Below are 23,067 nucleotides of genomic sequence, written 5' to 3' on the forward strand. Positions count from 1 at the left end.
ATTTTCAGTATAGTATGTTCAAGATTCTCTGGATATGACATATTTTTCATTGACTCAAGCTGTTCAAATACTGACAGCCTTTATATCCTGTTTTGAGTGTGTCTGAAGCACTTCAATCTTTTTGTCTCTTTCTTGTCCATGCTAGTCATTTTGTAGCTGTGGATCGCAGTGCTCCTGCTCCTGCTCCAGCTGTGTGCACAGGGGTGAAGAAGGAGCACCAGAGCTGGAACTGGATGGTAAGAAGCAGGATGGTTCAGCATTCCAGCATATAGCTATGTCTCATGTTATGCTGCAATCTTGTCCTATGGCTCAGTGCTGCCAAAGCCCACTTCTCTGGTCCCCATGTCTAACATTTGTATTGTATTGTAATGTGGCTTTAATAAGGGTTCTTTGTGTTTTTGCTTACTATTGACCCTTTTTTATGTATATGTGGTCTCAGGTATAGATGATGAACTGAGAGTTTGTGTGCTTTACAAGTATGGTATCAAATTTTGTGTAATTTTTTTCATGAAAACTGAAGCATATCTAGTGCAAGGAAATAATATTTTCTCAGAAAAAAAAGTAATTTTGGCTTTTCTTCATAAGAAAAGAATTAAAGTGGATATTCCTGAAGATTTGGTTGTGCTTTATTAACAAACCTGAAATAGTTTCCTGCTATATAGTTCCAAAGCATAATTAGCAACATAGCCCAGTCTAGTGCAGAATTTACTGAGATATCTGTGAGTTATGTAATAGAACAGTACCCTTTTAGTGCAAACAACAGCTTTTGAAATCATGCTTAATATGGTTAAATATTCATTCTATGAACACTGTTTTGACTTTTCACAGGAGATCTAAATGAGCTAGCAGAAGTAATCCACCATCATATCCCAGAAGCAAAATTAATTGAAAGCATTGGTCAAGAACTGATTTATCTTTTGCCCAATAAAAACTTTAAACAACGATCTTATGCCAGTCTCTTTAGAGAACTGGAGGAAACATTGGATGACCTGGGACTCAGCAGTTTTGGAGTTTCAGATACACCACTTGAAGAGGTAACAGACAGATTAAAATACGTGCAGACCTCACCATAAGCACCCAAAATGTTTACTGAGACTATTCCTGTTCTTAAACATTTAATTCCTAATTCCTAAAATGTCCTTCAAGATCCAGTCCCATAAGATGTGGCACACTCAGAAAATCTTTGAGAAAGGCCTAGAGAAAGGATCCAACCCTTAATTCATTATAGCCTTATAGAACCTGACCCATTAGCCTGAAATGCATCCTTTTTTTTTTTGTATTTTTGTCCATTCATTTATTTTCTGAGGTATTTCATAAGAGACCTCTGATTATTGACAATAATAGGAAGTACTGAAAAGTTATCAAAGTTTTCTTCTTTTATATTGGAGGATGATGTATGATGTTCTAAAGGTCAGGTTATTGTAACTATTCTTTTCCTAACCAGAAAATGTATTTCTCTATGGCAGGTTTTCCTAAAGGTCACAGCAGAAGCTGACCCTGAAATGCAAAAAACAGGTATAGATCCACAAATCCATATTTGATTAACTGTTCTTGGGACTGCTTTTTATTCTGAACACGCTATAAAGAGGAATTTCAGAACTGTCAGTCTTTTATGTGTTCTTGACAAAATAAATTTGGTCAGCAAATACCTGCTTTTAGGGCCTGACATGATACCTAAAGAAAAATATTAAGTCAGCAGAAAGACTTGTATTTAGATTGGATGAGGTTCCTAACTATGCAAATAAAAGTGGAGTGTCAAGCACCCAGATGTCAATGGTTTTAGTAGTTGTATAAAAAGTACTTTACTGACTATTAGTCCATAAGCTACACAGATGATTGGACTGTTCATCCTGCTGAGTGAGAGTTAACCTAGATGATGTCACTAAATACAACCACACTGCAACAGCTGTAATTAAAGCAATCTGGAGATATGATATGTACAGTTTGTAAAACCTGGACCTCATTAAAATGTCTGTGCTACTTCATGTATGGAAGATAAAGTGTCTTCTCTGATGCTTCTGATCTTAACCTAGGAGATACTCAAGAAAATGGTTCTGCTCTTGGCAAAACTCCTACTGAGAACAAACCAGCTGAACAAACTGCCCTGAAAACTAATGACACTTCTCAAATGCCAATAGGCAGAGCAGGAGATCAAAATGAAGGCAAAGGGTCCCGACAGTATAAAGGCTTTCAGCTTGTACATCAGCAGATCAAAGCTCTGCTCATCAAACGCTTCCACCACGCCTCCCGCAGCCACAAGGACTTCCTAGCACAGGTATTGACTGTCTTGTGCTGTTCTAGATTCTTTCCCACAACATTCTCAACACTATCTTTCCAGCAATGATTGCACTATGGATAACAATAGAAGTGCGGAAAATGCTTAATAGGCAATTACAATTCCAACTATTTTGCCTCTTCTTTTACTTCTTTCTGCTGGAGTCTACCGACCGCACCAAGTTCATGATTCTATCACTACTAGCCCAGTGTTTTATCTTTAATGGAATGCAGTTCTATGACAACAAGAATTTTAAGCTAAAGCACTGTTGTGATGTTCAGGAGTTAATTGGATCTGAGTGCTCCTGCTGTCCTTCCTTTGTTTACATATATTCGGGTGTGTACAGTGTCACTCCACAATGTTTATACAATAACCTAATGTGAAGTTTTCATGTTCCCTGCAGGTTGTTCTCCCTGCTAGTTTTGTGTTGCTATCTCTAGTACTTACAGTCATTATTCCTCCATTTGGAGAATATCCTGCCTTAACATTACACCCTTGGATCTATGGACAGCAGTTTACTTTCTTCAGGTAAGAGGAATCACTTAAAGTACATTTGTCACACTTTCACCTTTTTCTCCTTAGAGTTTAACATCGTGAGGACCTGTCTCACTGCTTTTTTTCTCTCTGTGATGTAAGAAAAGATTCACTTCACAGGAATCAGCACATTTAAATCAGCTTTAAGTTGGTGCACCTGGAAAATACAATTGCTAGTAGATCTAACAAATAGTCTTTCAAATATCTTTCTAACTTCAGTATTCTCCTCTTCCTACCTGATTTCAGGAACTCAACACTTACAAAGTTACATATCCTATCTAACAGAAGACCCAGGCCTTTGCAAATAAAAATGCAGAATGTGTTTTTATCTTCTGATTACTGCCTGCTACAGCACTGAGAGAATAGCAGTGAGAATTCAAGCCTTTTTTGGAGAATGCTGCCATTGAACTTTATCAGAAGTCAGCTTTAGTATTAGGAGAAAAAAAGTCATAGCTTGTCAACCATCTTGGAATGTTCTGGGGTTTTACATAAATATATAAAACAATTGAATTATCAGCATTTGAAAGGGGGCAGTTGGTACTGCCATATGGTTTTCCTTCTCTAGTTGCTGTGTGTATTACAGTACAATAGTTCAAAAAAATATTTCATAAAGGAAGTCCTGTCTTATTCCCTTAGCAATGAACGTCCTGGCAACGAGCAGATGGTCTCCCTTACTCATGCTTTCTTGAATAAACCAGGATTTGGAATTCGCTGTATGAAGAATCAGCCTCTTTCGTAAGTTGCTAGCTAATTTCTCTTGAATGAGATCCTAGCAGGATACTTCCAGTGGAATTTGAAACAAAAATGAATTGGCTTGACTCTTCACAAAAGCAAATGCTTCAGATGTGTTGTTGACTATATCTAATACTGGGTCAAAAGTAACAAACAAACAGCAAGATAACACTGCCACTGTGTTAAGAATGATTCACGGTGCTCAATGTAGCTGACTGGAAACCAGCTCATGTAGCTTGGAACTGAGAGTTAAGCAACCTCGAAATTTATGTCAGTACATTGGTGACCACAGGCCCAGATCTTCTCCGCTTCCCTGGCACTTTCCATGTCTGAGTCTCTTCAGGTTCCTCCAGTTCCTATTGGTGTGTTTGGAAGCAATAATTTCAGCAATCACTCAGGTTGTGAAGTAGCAATAAGAGAGTGTCTGTGATTTGCAATTGTTCATATTCTGAAGTGAGGGCAACATTAGTAGAGCTCCAGTTTTTGTTGTCCTAGCTGCTTATTCTGCCTGTGAGTCCTGCTTTGGAGCCATTTGTCACTGGCTTGCTATGCTCTGACATTTGTTACCTTTCTCCTGACTCTTTTCCAGCCATGATATCCAGCAATTTGATCCTCCTGGCTGTCTTCTCCTGTTCCTCTCCTCTACTTGGTATAGCAGTAACAAAGGGGAAACTTTTAAAAAAGAAAAGATACTGCGTGAGAAGGGAAAATGATAGTTGCTTCACAAAGATATGTCCTCTGCAGATTTCCAGTACTAAGCCATCAAACACAATCCCCTTGTTCCTTCAGTGTCCTGCAAGCTGAAGGAAGTAAACTTGGCAGAGATCTGGGGGAGATTATATTTATTCATGTGCACCAAATACTCTCAAATGTTGTTCTTATTCAAAACTCACAGGATGAGGGCTGGGGAAATATCTGCTTAGAGCAGTATGATTTTGTGGATTTGGGAGTTCTTGTGGATAATTATCTCTGCACAGATTAAAGCTCTGTTCCTCTCCACAGGAGCTACCCATGCAATAACATGCCAACTGCCTGGAGCACACCTGCTGTTCATCCTAACCTAAGCAGCCTCCTGCTGAGCCAAGAGTGGAGCCCAGAGAATCCATCACCTTCCTGCAAATGCAGCACTCACAAGAAACTCACTATGCTGCCAGAATGCCCTGCAGGTGCAGGAGGCCTCCCACCACCACAGGTTGTGTCCTTGTGCCATAAATCTTTGTAGAAAAGTTTCATGGCAAGTGCTGGAGAAGTGCTATCTATGTACCTTGCCATGCTGATACACATGGAGGGAGTTGAGTACATTCTTTTTCAAGAGAGCAAGACTTGCTGGAATTTGGAATTCAATTTCAGAGGTATTGGAAAATATTGCACATTTAAATAAATTTTTATTACTGTTTTCATCCAGATCGCAAACTTTTCCTGTGGAAGAAAATCACAAAAATTTGAGCAATTTGTCCCACAATTTAAAAAAAAAATTCCTTGGTCCCAAAAAACAATTCTATTTGATGTTTGCCTTTCTTTAAAGGAGGGAAGGGCAGCATGGAGAAAAAGGAAAGAAAAGAAAGAAAAAAGTCACAATTTTTAAAACTTTGGTCCTCTCATTAAAATGGGGAAATCAATATTCCAATTCCCCAAATTATTATTTCTTATATGTCTTTCAGATCTATTTGTATCAGAGATGTTTTAAGCTAGCAAAATGAATATTTGTATCCATGTGCATGAAAATGAGTAGTTTAATAACCACTGATGCTGTATGGAGGAAAACAGAGCTACATTCCCTCCTCTCCTATGAATGAATGATCTTAGTAGTGCCCTTTATAAAATGTGTTTGCTCTTTTGAAGAGCAAAGGAAAATTACAGCCTGTCAGTGCTTGCATGTAATAAATGTTTCTGTAAGAAGTTAAACAGAATTGCAGCCACTCTCAGAGTAGTAGCTCTCTAATTTAATGTCTCATCTTGCAGACTGTTCATCTTTAATATTCCTGTTTGCCAGGCAGAACACACTAGCAAAATGACTAAAATATTTCTAATTCTCATGGAGTCATAGAATTGTTATGTTAAAAAACACCCCTAGGATCGAGTCCAGCTGTTAATGCAGCACTGCCATCTTCACCACTGAACTCCATCCCCATGTGCCACATTTCAACATTTTTGGACACTTCAGGGACCACTTTCCATGACACAATCTCTTAACTGATTGTGCTTGCTTTGATTTCTCTATCACTGTTCACAAAACAGTGTTGGTTGAAATATCTCTAGAATTCCTTTTTATGAAGAAAAAAATTGACAGAGGTTATATACCTTACAGCATTACAAGTTATTTCTGTTTTCTTAGTAATCCCTCTCCAACATACAAATTTGAAATTTGCTGATTGCATGCTAATGTATTTCAGAGACCTTTAGTCTAAAACTTCAATTCCAAGTAAGATGCAATTTTAAAAAATTTGTTTGTGGGGATTTTAGTCCTCTAAACAAAATGTGTTTATTATAATATTATCCTGATAATTTTGCAGGATATTATAGTTTTGTAAGACTTGTCAGAAAGAAACAGTTCACTTGAATCTTCAGGAAAGCCACAGTGTGCAAATAATTGTCAATAGAATGTTTAAGCATAGACAACTCAATTAATGAAGGCACTATGGGGATTTTACCAGTCTTTCTGTCTAGAATCAGCTGGATGTCTCTAATGTGTCTTCTGTGTCATACTCCCTGTGGACAAATGCAGGAATTTCTGGAAAGTTCATTAGACTTACTTTCTAGATCATTATCAGATGATTTCAGGTTTTAAGCTTTGCCATCTGAAGCTGCCCAGGAACCTCTTAAAGTATATTCTACTTCAGGATAAACTCAGGAGTGCAAGGACTTGCATTTCACAGCAATTTTGCATTTGTAAAAGACTCAACAAAATTGTCATGGGGCATCATTTTCATAGTAAAAAAAAAAAAAAGGAGTGATTTTCATTCAAACTATCTAATATGCCAGTGAAGGTGACTTTTTTGTATTAATTTTTACCTAAAGTTGATAAATCATAGGAAGCTACCTTTTTTGTTTGATTTTTCTTAACTGGCTTATTTGAAAAGTTTCCTACTTTCAGATTGAAGAAAAAGCCTTGAGCAACCCTGACCTTCGTTGCAAAAACCTGTTTCAGTGTGACATGCAACTGTTTTGTGTCATGCATCCCAAACTTACTGATTTCTTCTAAAGTCTTGGTAAAGTAGGGATGTTTAGGCTAGAGATGACCCTCAAGTGATTGACCCACTCTCTTTCAGTGATACTATGAACCTGAGCAATTTCTCTGAACCAAAACTACTTTTTCTCTTTTCCTAACACTTAATAGCTTAAGGCAGTCTAAACTTTATTGTGATTGATTAGGTTTTTGTTTCTTGCCAGAGAGTGCAACGCAGCACAGAAATTCTTCAAGATCTGACCCACAGAAATATTTCAGATTTTCTGGTGAAAACATACCCCACTTTGATAAAAGGAAGGTAGGGATGAATCTCTGTTTCTTTTTCACATGTGGTATTTGTACCTGGTGATGAAATTCTTATTTAATAATGATATAACACCTGAATTGCCACAGTATTCTGTAGATTGGAGCACCATGTCCATATTTCTGATATAAGACTAGAAGAGGCTGATTTTAGGGGAGTTAAATATTTTCAATTATAGCTATTTTTATCATCAGGTACTCCTTTATAGGCAGAGCTAAGAGTCAGTGCTGATGGAAGGCCATGCTAATGGTGACAAAAATGGCCTCTGCACAGCGTTGGTGAACTGTCTTGCAGAGATACTACTTCGTCTCCCTGAAGAGCTGTGCCCACACTAACCTGACCATCTGCCTGAGTTAATTATCACTTGCTTCCCAGAAGTGCTAAAGAGCAGCCAAAGGACAGTGTTACAGATACATCCATCCTACTGATAGCTCCTCAGCTGGCCTGTGTGCTGAGTGTGGTAATTAGCTGTGCAGTGTCTTATTATCTCTGATTCAGGCCTTGCTGCTTATTCAGTTCCCAGCAGAGTTCTTGAAATTCCCTTTATATTATCTATGTGCTGCCTTTGACTGATTCCCCTTAGCATGTGTCATAATTCCTTTAGATACATCTTTTAAAATCAATTAATTATAGATTAAAATAGCCCAGTATGTGTCACTTTAAGAATCTTGCTTATCTCTGTATGAATTGGAGATGAATCACATCAGAAAACAAAAAGCCAAAAACACACTGCAAGGAATGCCAAAAGTCTTGCCAACCCCACAACTCAAAGTAATAACCAAGAGACTGGAGGTCTGCAAAGTAAAGGATTTCAACTTTTATTTTTATGTAAGCCTGATGTATCATTCATTTTGGTTCTGTGCATTGAGAGGGGATTCTTTTTGTCTGTTTCAGCTTGAAGAGTAAATACTGGGTCAATGAGCAGAGGTAAGAAACCAATTCACAGATTAAGGTAGTAAATAAAGGAACAGTGTATTTCTGTTAAACCAGGGAGCAGCACAATGTTGTTGGAAATGGACAAGGGGAATTGTGGCAGACATTGTAGAACAAAGAGGTGGCTTCAGTGGGAAATAGTCTGGGGATCAGGAAGGGTCTTATAAAGACAAGGGGTTATATTCATTTGAACTCCCTGCAGGAGATGAAGGCAAGAGGCTCACAATGGGACTATCAGAGCTTTAATACCTACAGGAGTCAAACCAATGGGAACAGTGTAGTGAAAAGGTTCATGCAATAGTGCAGTATACTGCAATAATGCTGTGACACAGCTCTTTCAGTGCAACAGGAAAATTATAAACCCTCCAATAAAAGGACCTGAGTGTGATGAAACCCAGACACCAGCCTGCCAAATACAGAAGTAACCACCACAATTCCTGATGCCTGCTCTGCGCATGTGCAGTAGTTATTAACCAGATTGCACTAGCTCTCTCCTTTAGGTAGAGACAACAGCTGACATGTGTGTGATGTTTATGCTGCAGTTATTAAAAGCTTAGAAAGATGACTGGTTAGCCTGGAGCATATACTCATTTCATTTCTCACCAGCAGTAGGAGTTCACTTCAAATATAGCAGCCAGATTACTTCCTTTCTTCCCAGAATATCTGCTTGTTCACGTGGAAGCATTGTTTTCTATGGGATTAGACTTCAGTTCATTTTATGCAATAGTATTTATCATTATGGAGCACTGGCTGGTACTGATATTGGTGAATTCCTGCTCCTCTGAAAGCATCTGAAATTTTTACTGAGGTCTATGCTGTCCTTAGTCCGCCATGCTGTCTAAACCATTATATGGTAATTATCTTGATTTAAAGATTTTGTTCTATAGAAATCACTATTTTTCTCCAAATCTTCTCTCTAAATAAATTTCTCAGGATCCTGGCATAAACCTCTCAGAAACTGATAGAGCTTCTGTTATTTGTAAACCCTAAAAAGACCTAATACAACTTGTTAGAAAAAGAGTAGAAAATCTTATGCATTAAATATTTGATGTATAGAAATTAAACTTGCATTAAGTAGGATTTTAGTATTCTCATTAATATACAGTTATGGGTGTGTGGTATGAGTTATTGATGATATTTTTCTCTTTACTAGATATGGAGGAATTTCTATAGGAGGAAGGCTTCCAGTCCTTCATGTTTCTGGAGATCAAATTGTCAATTTTTTAAGTGATCTTGGCCGAATGATGAATGTGACAGGAGTAAGCAAGATTTTAAATTTTATTTGTTTGTTTTTTGATCCCTTATTAAAGCATGGTTACTGCAACATTACATTTCACCTAAAGCACTGATCTTTAGTTTTTTTCTTTTTTATTTTAGGGACAAACTTCACTGGCTGCTGCTAAAGAAATCCCTAATTTCCTTAAATACATGGAAACTGAAGATAATATTAAGGTATTTACTGGAATTAGTCCGCGAACTCACAGTCTTTCTTGACATAGACTTGAAATTATGAGAACATTTCTGGTAGTATTTCCAGATGCAAGAAGAGCTGAAATGCTATACTTTAGAAATAACTTGGTATTAACACTGTATCCCATACTATAGGTACTGCATATTCATAGTATTTCAGATATGAGGCTTTTTAAAAATCATTCGTTCTTAGTACTACTTGCTGTCCTAAATACTTTGAGTAGTACACTAAATCTTAAAATGTTTTTCTGTAAAATCCCCTGACAGTAGTTGTCCAGTGCTTTTAAAAGCATAGTACATGAGCTCCTCCTGCAGGACTGTGCCTAGGAACTATGAATTTCTGGGGCTGGATTCACCCCTGCAGACAGTGCCCACCAAAGTAGATAAAAGGCAACCAAATTTTCTCCTGTAGCTCAGTGAAGACAGTAACTGATAAATTAATCTGTGATTTCTGACTCTTTTAGGTGTGGTTTAACAATAAAGGCTGGCATGCTATGGTTAGTTTCCTCAATGTAGCCAATAATGCAATCCTCAGAGCTAATCTGAGGACTGGCCAAGACCCTGAGGAACATGGGATCTCTGCTATAAACCATCCTCTGAACCTCACCAAGGAGCAGCTCTCTGAAGTCACTGTGTAAGTCTGCTGTTGCTCTGCTTCTGGCTTTTACCCTTCCCTCTCCTGGCTGCTTGCAACTTTCAGCATGCTCACACTCTGAGGAGAAAGAGTTCAATTGACAGAATGTAGAGGCCCTTCTCTGAAGTTTTATTCTAACCAATAATCTATTAATATCTCATTACATTCCCATGAGAGTTCATTCCCATTCCACATAGGAACTGTGACCACTGGATATACATTATAGCATGTTTCTGTTGATTCCCAACAGAAATTTTTGTTCATGCTCCAAATCCAATACATTTACTTCTGAAATTAAACACATAATAAAAAATGGAATGAGAACTTGTCTTTGACTGACTACAGGTCAAGTAGTTGACAACCTGCTTTCTTGGTGCCAAGGACAGAACATAGATAGATTTTTCAATGGCATGGAGTAGGATTGGTGTATTCCCAAATCTAAAAGTCATAATTTCTTGGAAAAGACATCCCATAAAATACAACATGTTCCACTCTCCTATTAAGTTCATAATTCAATTAAACTGAAAACTGCATTGTAGCACAGAGGTAAAATCTGTGCTTCATCTCACTGTCTCCAACTCACATTTTTAAGTTACTCTTCTCCCTCCTTCCAGAGCACTTTGGCTATTGTGCCTAAATGTCTAGTTTGAGATGTCCCACACAGGAAAGGCTGTAAAACTGAGATATATAAAGCAAGTAAAAGATCAGGGAATGGTGCCATATTTGTTAGCTACAGTCCTCAAAACAACTTGGAAAAATACACTAGCGCATTTTGAAACTGGAGAAGTCTTCTACTTAAAACAGCCTTGCTACTTCTAGGTCTTAAAGCACCCTCCAGAGCCCCCAAATGCTAATATAGTGCTGCATTGCATCCATTCCCTTGCTCACAGTCCCTTCCTGTGCTCTGTTGTAGACTGACCACTTCAGTGGATGCTGTTGTTGCCATCTGTGTGATTTTTGCCATGTCCTTTATACCAGCCAGTTTTGTTTTATACCTGATCCAAGAACGTGTAACAAAAGCCAAACATCTCCAGTTTGTCAGTGGTGTGAGCCCTGTTACCTATTGGCTAACTAACTTCATGTGGGACATAGTAAGTAACTGCTGGTCTGATGGACAGCCTCTGATTATCCTGGGTGTGCATGAATCAGTGAATCAAGTGAAGGTGATTCTAAGCATTGCAAATCATTCATTTCTCCTAAGTGTTTCTCCGAGACCATGCTAAGGATCTAGCCTCTGAACTAATTATTATAGATGTAGAAATTAATTCAGGTGCACAACTCAGTCAACAAATGAAGCTGTATTTTTGGTAGTCTTAGGATTTCTAGCCCTTACAACTGAATATATAATGAAGTACAATTACTTACTATAGCAGGGAAAAGCCTCATTGCCAGGTGCTAGTCACTCCTGTCCTTTAGAAGACCCAAAACATATTTCAAGATATTCAAGAAACCTAAGTGGGGAAAATTCACAGCCTGCTGAACAGTATCTATAGGCCTGACAAAATACTCTAGGGTGTCTAAAATGACGTATTCATTTAGGTCATTGTATCATGGTCACTGTGTTGTTCCAAAAAGATTTATACCACAAGTGCAGACTTGCTTAGACAGCCACTTTGTCATAAAAGAGAAAATTCTTTGGCTGGCTGAGGCAAAAGGGCTGGTTGTCTGGCCATGTCTTTCCAACCAAGAAAACAGTCAAAGAATTATGCAATAAGAAAAGCGTGAATGTAGAATTAAAAAAAAAATAAATAAAAGAAAATCAATATTTGAAAAGCCCAAAACTCTTCAGGATTTGGAAGGTATTCTCTCAGGAGAAGATAAAGCAAAGCATTATTTTAGTAAATGAGGGAAAAGAAGCAGGTCCCAGAGTTCTTGCTCCCTGCTGTTCACAGCAGCTTCCTTGACAAGAATTCTGCTTGGTCGTTGCCCTTGACAGCATGATGCAAAGTCATTAAGTGGTGTTAGCAGTTCCATGAAATGCTACCTTCCATTCTGCATGGGGAATTCTGTGCATTGCAGTAGAGTAGTGCTCCCAGTACTGAATAGAGAAACCAAGCAGTGGCCAAGCATATGCACTTCAGCCTCTTCCCAGGAATGTGGCTCAAGTAACTAGCTCTTTCATCCTACACAACCTTTGTTTGCATCACCAGAAGTTTCACTTCCCTTGCATACCCGTGGCTGCTTTTTGTGGGAAGCCTGGAAGCCAGGACTATGACATAATGGAATCACATACCATAATCTAAGAAACAACAATATATGTCATATTTTTGATGAACAGTCTGATAAAAGATATCTTAGAAAAATGCTGAGCATTGCCAGTGACCTATTGATCCAAAAGATTCAATGTGGCTAGTCTAACTCAAATTCTGATGTTCCTCAGTATAAAATCCTTTTGGAATTATGCATAGGATCTGGATGTTTGCAGCCCTTCTAGGTCTTACACATTGATCTTCCTCCTGTGCTGTGGCAGGTGAATTATGCACTGAGTGCTGGGATGGTTGTGGCTATATTTGCTGGATTCAACAAGAAAGCATACTCCTCTCCAACCAATCTCCCTGTGCTCGTTGCCCTGCTGCTCCTGTATGGGTGAGTGTTCAAGGTTATTGCTGCAGGTGGGCCCTGTATTTCACATGGAAGTGATTTCATGTTACTGAGCTCAGTAATTAGTGGAACCTAGCTTTGAAGAATAGAACTGGGTGGATCCAAAACACATTAAAACTAGATTCTTCTATGGGACATTTACATACTCTTTCTAGCTACGTGCTGCAAAAGAGATTCTTTCATCACTGCCTGCCTTGCATTTTGACCTGTACAGGAAAACATATTTTTTCAGTTTGCTGCCTTCTTCCTTGTATATTGTTTAGGAATTTAGTGGTTGTTCATTTGCCACATTCACAGTCAATACTGAAGTATCTTTCAGCATTTAATATTTCTTTGTTTCTCCTTCTTGGTGTACAATTCATTGAAATGTGCAAAGATACCTGGGTGATAGCAATCTTGCTAGCATTAAGTTTTCTCAGTTTTAGCAGTGTCTATTGCCATGCATTTTAATAGCAAAAAAAAGAAGAAGAAAAAAAAGACTAAGTAGAAAAAAATCTTATGTAGTAATCAGGGAGAAAATACTGTGGCGGGTAACTGGATGATTACACCATATTGTTACACTTGGGATGGGAAGAAAGCTCAACTTTGTGTTTTCTTTAGGCCAGCTGCCATGAGAATACTGAGAAGTTAATCTAGCTTTTTCTATTTCTTGCATGCAGATGGGCAATAATTCCCATGATGTACCCTGCTTCTTCTTTCTTCAGTATCCCCAGCACTGCTTATGTTGCATTGTCTTGTATTAATCTCTTTGTGGGAATCAACAGCAGTGCCATTACGTTCATCCTGGAATTATTTGAAAATAACCCAGTAAGTAATGTTTTGTTGTGGGTTGATGCTGGCTGGATGCCAGGCAGCCAACAAAGCCTGTCTCTCACTCCTCTCCACAGCTGGACAGGGGAGAGAAGTTTTCATGAGCTGAGATAGGACTGGGAGAGATCACACAGCAAATACTATCACGAGCAAATACTAGAGATATTATCTGGATTTATTATTTAAAATATTAGTATAATGAGAAATAAAATAAGACCTGAAAAATAACCACTTTCTCCCCAGCCTTCCCTCCTTCCCAACTCTACCACCCCATAGCAGCTTTACATGTTCCCAGCAGAATTACATTACCTCTGCTACATAGGGAAATACTTCATTGCAAAAACAAATTTTTTCCCACTGCCAGTTTATCACAAGAACCTTGTCTGATGCAGTGTATGCCAGGATTCTGCTTTTGGGTTTTATGTTGCTTTGAGTGTAACTTGATAAATACTCTGGTTTTCTCTGCTTTAAGAAAACAGAACATCCAGTTTCTCTGACATGACAAAGAAATTTTAACTTGTGCTGCTGTGTTTTCTTAAACAGGTCTGGTTTAAACAGCTTATGTTGTTTCTGTTTCTTAACAGTCTTTGCTGAAGTTTAATAAAACATTGAAAAATGTATTGCTTGTCCTCCCACATTTTTGTTTGGGCCGTGGACTCATCGACTTGGCCATGAACCAAGCTGTGACTGAAGTGTATGCAAGGTTTGGTAAGTAATGCCAGTAAGAAACAAGTTATGGCAGTGTCACATGTCCTGAACTTAGATGAGATGTTTGGAAGGATTAACTCAGAAAAGTAGTAGATGTTTCTGAAATTCTCATCTCTTCCACCATCAGATTGATGAGGAGTATGAAAGTTCACCCTCTCTGAAGGAATCACAGCTCCTGATAGTGCTGCCAGAACTCCATGGCCTAACCAGTAGTCTGCATTGGAAATGAACCCATTTGGCCACTGTCAGACTCTGGTGTCTTTTTATCCTTTGTTTTGAAGACTTGAGATCATTACAGGACAATTTATTTTTTAATTTCATTTGAATATCTCAGTTAATGTTTAAAGCAACTGTTGTTCTTCAAATGCATTCTCTTGGGATATGATTGTCTTTGATATCAAACAACTTATTAAAAGGATAGTCATACAGCAGAACTCATCTGTTTTTATTCAGAAAATGTGTGTCTTTTCACATAATCCATGCAAGTTTCATGTAATGACATCCAAATTAGTGTATTCAGAGAGATTATTTTACTTCCATGCAGCAGCTGAACTTGGAAGGCATTTTGTTAAGAATTTTTATGAGACTGGAAAATTAAAACCATTGCCGGCTCATGAGTAAATAAAGTACAGTAATTCATTATAAGTATGCTTTTTTGATCTGAGGAGTAGAGGGGTTTTTCAGCAGTATTTCACCTTCCTTTCTGGTGCTCTTTCTCCAAAGGTGAGGAGCATGTTTCTGATCCCTTTCAGTGGGACTTTGTTGGAAAGAACCTTGTTGCCATGGCTCTTCAAGGAGTTGTATTCTTCTTTCTGAATCTCTTTATGCAGCACCGTTTGTTCTCCACAAAATGGTATGTCTAGAAGTTCTATTAATGTTCCTCTATTAAAGGAATTACTATCTTTGTTATTCTTTATGTCTCTCTTTTCTTCTTTTTGTTCTTAATTTTTTTCTCTAAATTTGTGGCTGTTTTCTATTTACTTAATTTATTGATATCCTGATTCAAGAAAGCATTTACAAATATGCATTATCTTAAGAAGATTTAAGAATATTTTATTAAATAAATTAGTTTTCTTGTATTAAGATTTTAATGTAATTTTTTTTAGTCTAAGACACTGTAATAGTGAGATCATAAAGTTACCTGGAAAGTCTGTAGTGTCCTCAGTCGGGCTAGGTACTAGCTAGTACTGTGAGGTACTAGCCTGACATCCCAAGACAACAATTTTAGTCTATGGCACAAGACAGCTGTATCCTGGATGTTGTGTGGACTTCCCCTTTCTGCTTTACCAATGTGCCTCTCCCTTGTGAAAACAGCTCCCTACCAGCTGTGAGGGGGTTAATCACTCCTGTTCAAGATTGCCAACGAGAGTACTAATTGGTGCAATTATAAAAATACTGTCTTGCAAAGAGATCTATTCAAAACTTCTAAGGACCATCACTAGGTACTAAGAGTAGCCAAATAGTGAAATCTGTGGCTAGGGGGCAGGTTACTGTCATATCAGTGACTGACTGCCAAGGCATCTTCTTTTGAGCAAGCCATTTCCTCCCTTTTTAGTATCTAGACATTAACTTTAAAGGTCATGGCTTCTCCCAACAACAGGACTACTTCAGCCAATGTCACATTGTGAAGTTTCAACCCCACTGCTTCCACCAGTCACATTTTTGGCAGCAGATTAGCTATTGTTTCACACTGTTATTCCAACTGAACCCAGGGCAACTCAGTATCTTGGGTTTTTCCAGGTTTGCTGACACTGCCATGTCACCTATTATTAATGAAGACGAGGATGTTGCAGAAGAAAGAAAAAGAATTATGAATGGAGGAAACAAAACAGATATCTTACAGTTACAAGAACTGACCAAGGTAATATTTTGAGAAGAATGCAAAAAAATATTTACTACTGTCTCAGTTCTAAAGTTGCCTCAGCCCAATAGCATTAAACTAAACCAAAAATTCAAATTATTTTCATTCCTGTAGATAGAAATTAAAATTATTTTCCTTTCTTGAAATGGAAACTTCCCCTTTTTTCCCTCCCCCCATCAATATAGATGTATGCAGGTCGACGCAAGCCTGCAGTGGACAGACTCTGTGTTGGCATCCGTCCCGGAGAGGTAGGTTGTTCAATAACACTGGATTACTTTCCATGGATCAGTTCAGATTTTATGCCCCTGCTGATTTGCAAGTTGGAAATATTAAAGAATATGATCAATTTTGCAATTTAGTGCTTTGGCCTTTTGGGAGTGAATGGTGCTGGCAAAACAACAACATTCAAAATGCTGACTGGAGATACTGATGTGACATCTGGAGATGCTGTAGTGGCTGGCAATAGGTAAGTACCTTAAAAAAGCCCCTGTGACAGTCCAATTTCCAGCACAGGGCTGTCCAGATCACAGTCTCAGTGATCCAGCAGCTTACTGGCACCGAGATCACAGCTAACACGCAATTGCATTTGATACCTTTAACACTTGTAAATCTGTGGCTAAGTTGTAGTAATGCTAACAGTGGGACAAGGCGATTATATGTAGTGGCAAGAGCCCCCAGACATCCATCCAACAGGGTACTTTGATCTGAGCTTTGGGACTTTTCTCTGGCTGGTTCTAGCATCTTTGTTTGCACAGTGCTGGCATAATGTCCTAGGTTATTACAGTGTGATCTGGTATGCACTTATGTTGGTTTACTTCCAGGTTGTGTGCCTTGGCTTGTTAGGTGTAGTTGGGATTTGATTCTTTGTCTATTGATGCGGTCTGAACAATAACTCTTTTGTTGCCAGGCATGGTCCTGGGCACCCTGTTCTAGGTGACTCTGCCCAAGCAGGGTCAGTGGACAAAATAATCTCCAGAGCTTCCTTCCAACCACACCCATTCTGTGATTCTGTACTTTTCCTACTAGCTAGCCTTCTGTCCTGCCTGTCTGTTGCTAGTGGCCATATTATGAGCTGAAATAACTGCTTCTTTTCTTCTAGATATAAACACTGTTTTCCAAAAATAATAAACCTGAGTGGCTATTTAAGGAGTTTAAGTTAGTATGTAATTTAACAAGAGACTGGGTGAGGGGAAATGGGCTTACACTCTTAAACAGGACTGAGCTGATTTAAGACAACAATATACTCCTTGCTCTTATCTACAGACAGGTATTTTCATAGGATGTTTTATCAGGAAGAGTTAATTTTCCTCTTACAAACATTGTTGCCCCAGAAAAAAATGGATTTTATTCAAACTGTTCTCTGTCTTAGAGCTAGTATTACAGAACTGCAACTCTTTTCTGTTTCTCCAGTATATTGACCCACATTTCTAATGTCCATCAAAACATGGGATACTGCCCTCAGTTTGATGCCATTGATGACCTGCTCACAGGACGGGAACACCTCTATTTATATGCACGCTTGCGGGGGGTTCCAGCAGAAGAAATCAAGAGGGTAAAGTAGTCTTGCTTTTGATAGTTACAGTGATATTTGATTAACGATGCTCTTAACATGCCAAGGGTCAGAATTTCCAAATTGGCCTTGTTATTCTGTGTATTGAATTCCTGGGAGTTGTTCCTGTCATTTGGACAGTTAAGTAACAAGACCACACTATCAAATGCAGGTTCCCAGGCATTAATGGTACTTGCAAATCTGTGGCACCAACAGTGGAAGGCTAAAGATGCAATTCCTGTGGCTCAGAATGGCCCTTGTTGCTGTTTTGCTCTTGCCTTTAAAGTGTATGTATAGGGAAGGAAACATGAAGAAGATTCCAGAAGAAAATAATTAAAATTCTTGCACAGATAGAAATCTACAGCTGAGGCTGCTTTATGGTTTTCCCTCATGCAGTTAGAACACCCCTCATCATTACCAAAAATATTTTGTACTTCCCTGGCCCAGTTCTAAAATGAATGTGCTAAAACCCAGGGGACTTCCATGTTTCTACCAGAAGAGGGATGTATCAGCAATCCTGCCTGTTCTGCATTAGCTGCTGTGTGAAACAGATGGTCTTTCTCACAGGTTGCTGAATGGGGCATCCAGAAGCTGGGACTGCCTAAGTATGCAGACCACCTGGCAGGGACCTACAGCGGTGGCAACAAGCGCAAGCTCTCCACTGCCATTGCCCTGATAGGCTGCCCACCACTCATCTTGCTAGTAAGTGTCATGGAAAGACTGCCCTGGGTAGTTCAATATAGCATCTCAGAACTCGACATGCCAAAAAGCTACAATGTCCTTGCAAACTCCTTTCTGCCCTCAATTTACAGCTGCTTCAGTGTCATTTTGAGTTCATTCTGGGCATAGTCTGGGATGCATAACTATGTTTCCAATGGACCCTGAGTGATTACAAAGAAAAGACCTTCAAAAAAGAATTAAATCTCTAATCCAGAAAAATATGAATTTAAACTATTGTTTAGTTTCAGTCTGCCTTTTGTTATCATAGTGTAGCCACTGATGTAAAGGATGATTTTCCAACATATACACCTGGCTACTTTATCCAGCAGAACAAAGGAAGATACCTACCCTTTTCCAGCCTTTAATATCTTTGGAATAAATTGTACAAATTGATACTAAACTATGCAAATGCTGAAATGCAGTTCTTGTCAAATAAATTAAGAGATCGGATAATTGCATATTTAAAGGGAAATTCTATATGAAATTACTACAGAAATGCTTTGTTTAGACTATATTCTACCAACTTAATTTTTATGTCTATGACCTTTAGACACAGTCACTTTTACTTTGTAAAGTCTATGAAGAAGTGTTTAAATACATTTTAGTAACCTGGTTCCATTGGTTCCTGGTACCTGGTTCCATTGTTCCAATGGTTCCTGGTACCATTTAATATGCCTTTACATGTATTCTGCCTGCAGTAAACAGTCAAAATGTTTTCTCATAATTTCTTTGAACAAGAGGTTCAATGAAAATTTTTCTATCCTAATTTTGTTTACATTTTTTGTTACTTACTGGGTTAGCTGATTTATGCAGGATCAAATCCTTAGGTGGTGTAAATCAGAGTGAGAGTTCATTGTTGCCCAGAAAAGGCACTCCCTTCCCTGTAGCTGTGCCCTACACATACAGCACTGTATTCTTACCTGCAGTCCATGTACTTGTTTCCTTACTGCTTTGTGCCAAGAAATCCATTGGTACCCACTCACTCCAACGCTTCTCAAGTCTATGTGCTTTGTCAAGGCACAGATTACTGTAGAGAAGCAATGATATGCTGTGGTCCAAAAAAATGACCTGATTCTAAACAGATTTTCTCTGTTTTATCTGACTCTGTTTGCCTTAACATTTCCATTACAGGATGAACCAACTACCGGGATGGACCCTCAGTCCCGGCGCCTCCTGTGGGACTCTATTGTTGGTGTGCTCAGGGATGGGCGAGCAGTGGTTCTAACCTCACACAGGTAAAAACAGTTACAGTTCACAATCCAAAAGTAGCTGAAGTACATCTGTTGGCTTTTATCTCAAATATCTGTTCTCTGTTTTGAAAGTATGGAAGAATGTGAAGCCCTCTGTACTCGTTTAGCCATCATGGTACAAGGCACCTTCAAATGCCTAGGCACAATTCAGGAGTTAAAATACAAGTAAGCAGAATATTTTTATGGTGTTTTTTAATGGGAAAATTTAGTGTATGTGACATGTACTATTCTTAATACAAGCAATTCAGTGTTTAACCAAACCTATTTCTGGGTGCAGCTGTGTTGTATATTAGACAATCTGACCAGGTCTCGTTTCAACTCTATTATGCTACATACCACTTCAGCAGGGCAAATACAGGGCTCCCTAAAAAGCTGGGTTTTATGCTATATCTTTCAGATACTGTTATTGTTTTCATAGCTGCAGAAAACTAATTTCCTTCATGAATGATGAAACAACCTCTTCACCCAATTCCTAAACCTGCATGTCCTTCCCAGATTTGGAGATGGCTACATTGTCACTCTGAAAATTAAAGCTCCAAAGTCTGGGCTGCCTCCAGATCCTGCTCCTGCTGAGAAATTCATAAGCATCAACTTCCCAGGGAGTTTACAGAGAGAGAAACACTACAACATGCTGCAGTATCAGATTTGCTCTTCCTCTCTGGCTAAGATTTTTCGATTAATAATCTCCAATAAGGAAAATTTGCATATTGAAGAATATTCTGTGTCTCAAACAACATTAGATCAGGTAAGTAAAAAAGTAAAAGATCCCATGAGAAAGCGTGTCTGGTGAGAATTAGGCAACATAATGGGGATGTATCCAAACTGAAGGACCAAACTCTTTAGAGAATTATCTCACACCTCTTTCTCAGGCAAGATTCCTCTCACCAAGGAGGGTGTATCAGTATGAATCAGTAACTTACTCCCTGTGTAAATAGGTGCCATGTGAAAGCTGGTAAGACAGCATTTCCCAGATGACAGATTTCACACAACCCATTCTTTCAGGAGCAGCAGTTTGAGCAAGGTCAGCGATTTGGAATGAGACTGAACTGAGAACAGCATTTTATTTTAAATAAGAGGTTTGGACTATGTTGTGTCAAAGATACTATGAGAAGCAATTAGATACACAAAACCAGGGAAGTCCACTGGGAGTTTTGAAAACACCCACTTGCTAGAGGGTATTGGCCCCATCTGTCTGCTTTCATGAGTAGCAAGGGGTCCACATATGCAAAGCTGTTTTCGGTGGGAATGCTAGAGGCATTCCTGGCTGCCTTTCAGCTTCCTACTAAAATATTCTGTCTCCTCTTTCCTGTTACAAACAAACTCTTGCTGTGCAAACCACGCAAACGTGGCTGAAGCCATCGCCTCCTTAAGAAAAAGTATGATTTTACTTGCAAGCAAGTACATCCAAAGGAAGGAAGTTGCAAAGAAGGAAGTTGCAAGGAAGTTTATCAGAATAAAGGAGGAACTCATGATCACAGCTGATAACACAGTATCTCACTTAGTTGATGTTTGTGGATTCCCTTTTCTGTCTGCTTCCTGCAGAGCAGTCATTCCACTAACTCATCTCAGTTGAAGACACGGTGATATTTTCTGCTTTCCTCACACAGGTTTTTGTGAACTTTGCTAAACAGCAGATGGAAGATGAGGAAATTCCTTTGCATCCGCGTGCAGCTGGAGCCAGCCGAGAAGCCAAGGTGTCCCCAGCTCTGCATCAGCAGGCAGTTGCATAGACTGCTCCTGCAGCCTCCAGGCTTAGTGTGTGCACAGTGCAAACATGTGCCATACCAGAGCAGAGCAAGGGTAAAACAAAGGTTTGCACACTCAGTATTACACTGATTTTTTTGCACCTTTCTGAGCACTGTGGTCTCAACAGCAACAGCCCTAGCAACAGCCAACTTCTACTGCTCTACCATTAACAAACACTCCATGCTGACAGTGTCAAAGGAAAGGCAGGTCCTTGTTATAGAATAAAATCTTCCTCTAACAGAAAGTCCATTCAAAGATACAATAAGAGAAGTCTCATCCCTCCTTGTTGACATATAAATAACATCAAAGATGGATTCTCTATCTGGTACTTTCAGGCCAGCAGGTTTTTCTTGTTTAACCTTTAGGGCAAGTGCTACAAGTCAGCAGACAAGTCCCAAGGCTGAGAGCATTGCCCAGCTTAGAAGAAGATTCCTGCCGTGCATGGGACTGTCAAGGTCAGAACAGTCCTGCCTGATGGGGCTAGTCCTGGGAGACTGCTTCACTGTCTCACCAGGCTGCCAGTGAAAACAGACAGTTGTCTCAGCAAGAATGGAAAGAATTAATTCAGAGCTCAGACCCAGACAAGAAATTTGCGTTAAAAAAATTAATTAAAATTATCTCATACTCATCTTCAAGTTGACTCAAATAGGGGCCAAATGTCAAAATGGAGATTAAAAAGAAAGAGAGTATGTCCAAATCTGCCAAAACTTTTGTTTCCTTGCAGAGACGTGGAAAGATCTCTTTGTTAATAAACAAGACAAAATTTTTCTTCTTTCCTGTGACTGGACATTAAGTGGGTGTAAAGTGTGAATAGGGTATGTGCTTTCTATCTCCTCAGAAGGAAGATTTCAACCTGCTTGTACTCCACACTGCACTCAGTGGGAAATCATTTGACATTTAGCTCATTTTTCTGGTTCACAGTTTAACTAGTAGAAAAACAATACTGAAAACAAATTCATAATGATGTATTGCTTCAGTTATCTATCAGATCTAATAATTTCTAAGAAATCTTCTCTAAGATATGTTATACAGAATTAAAATCTGTGACATATAATTTTGCTTTGAAAGATATTTTTCTTCAATTGATGTAGATTTTTTTATAAGGACATTCTTGCTTTGTACTGTACAAAGTATTATGAAACTTCAGCAACCAGCTGTAGCCTTCTCTTTTTGCCATAATTATTTCAACTGGTTTTAAAATAGAATTTATTGCATATTTCACCCTTACAAATAGTTGCAAAAATCTTTCTATACATCTATTATAGATAAATAAATCAATTATGAAACAGAACAGTATCTATGCAGTCTCTTCATATTCTAAAATAGCTTCTTTAAAATGTCATTCAGATAGATTTCAATAGCCTTTCTTTACTGGATTTACACAAAACCCAACTAAGTCACACAGAATATCCTGTGACAAAGAAAACACAGGAAGTCCAAAATTATGCTGATTTTTCTCCCTGGCTCCAGAAATAGTCCCACTCTGAGGACTAGCAGTCACTTCATGTATTTACAAAGTGTATTAAAAACTACTTAGAGAAGCCTGGTGTAAAATGCTGGGTAAAAGGTCGATTAGTACCATAAGGAGATGTTATATCAAAACAGACCAGGTATCAGTGATATGACATAAGTTAGATTGTTTCTGAATCTTACATACTATTACGCAACTTACTAATGAAGAAGACCAAAAACAAACAAAAACCCCCAGCACAGGATATTGCAGTCACAAATACAACAAATACTGTTTACTTTA

The 23,067-nt window shown here is 38.6% G+C and overlaps 1 protein-coding gene across 1 annotated transcript in view; it reads left to right on the plus strand.

The window, feature by feature from the left end:
• ABCA4 (ATP binding cassette subfamily A member 4) overlaps positions 1 to 21,298 on the plus strand; it is a 62,672-nt gene extending 41,374 nt beyond the window's left edge. Inside the window, exons 24-49 of the mRNA XM_062497801.1 lie at positions 146 to 236; positions 829 to 1,034; positions 1,467 to 1,515; positions 2,034 to 2,275; positions 2,679 to 2,803; positions 3,446 to 3,544; positions 4,544 to 4,733; positions 6,932 to 7,026; positions 7,927 to 7,959; positions 9,119 to 9,224; positions 9,343 to 9,417; positions 9,900 to 10,069; positions 10,983 to 11,160; positions 12,540 to 12,655; positions 13,330 to 13,477; positions 14,065 to 14,188; positions 14,912 to 15,041; positions 15,929 to 16,049; positions 16,235 to 16,297; positions 16,409 to 16,515; positions 17,460 to 17,601; positions 18,166 to 18,300; positions 19,450 to 19,553; positions 19,641 to 19,733; positions 20,064 to 20,313; positions 21,176 to 21,298. Of these exons, the coding sequence (XP_062353785.1) occupies positions 146 to 236; positions 829 to 1,034; positions 1,467 to 1,515; positions 2,034 to 2,275; positions 2,679 to 2,803; positions 3,446 to 3,544; positions 4,544 to 4,733; positions 6,932 to 7,026; positions 7,927 to 7,959; positions 9,119 to 9,224; positions 9,343 to 9,417; positions 9,900 to 10,069; positions 10,983 to 11,160; positions 12,540 to 12,655; positions 13,330 to 13,477; positions 14,065 to 14,188; positions 14,912 to 15,041; positions 15,929 to 16,049; positions 16,235 to 16,297; positions 16,409 to 16,515; positions 17,460 to 17,601; positions 18,166 to 18,300; positions 19,450 to 19,553; positions 19,641 to 19,733; positions 20,064 to 20,313; positions 21,176 to 21,298 (3,315 nt within the window). The remainder of the gene's footprint in view (positions 1 to 145; positions 237 to 828; positions 1,035 to 1,466; positions 1,516 to 2,033; positions 2,276 to 2,678; positions 2,804 to 3,445; positions 3,545 to 4,543; positions 4,734 to 6,931; positions 7,027 to 7,926; positions 7,960 to 9,118; positions 9,225 to 9,342; positions 9,418 to 9,899; positions 10,070 to 10,982; positions 11,161 to 12,539; positions 12,656 to 13,329; positions 13,478 to 14,064; positions 14,189 to 14,911; positions 15,042 to 15,928; positions 16,050 to 16,234; positions 16,298 to 16,408; positions 16,516 to 17,459; positions 17,602 to 18,165; positions 18,301 to 19,449; positions 19,554 to 19,640; positions 19,734 to 20,063; positions 20,314 to 21,175) is intronic.
• The last annotated feature ends 1,769 nt before the right edge of the window (positions 21,299 to 23,067 follow it).

Source organism: Cinclus cinclus, chromosome 8 (assembly GCF_963662255.1).
Source record: "Cinclus cinclus chromosome 8, bCinCin1.1, whole genome shotgun sequence".
NCBI lineage: Eukaryota > Metazoa > Chordata > Aves > Passeriformes > Cinclidae > Cinclus > Cinclus cinclus.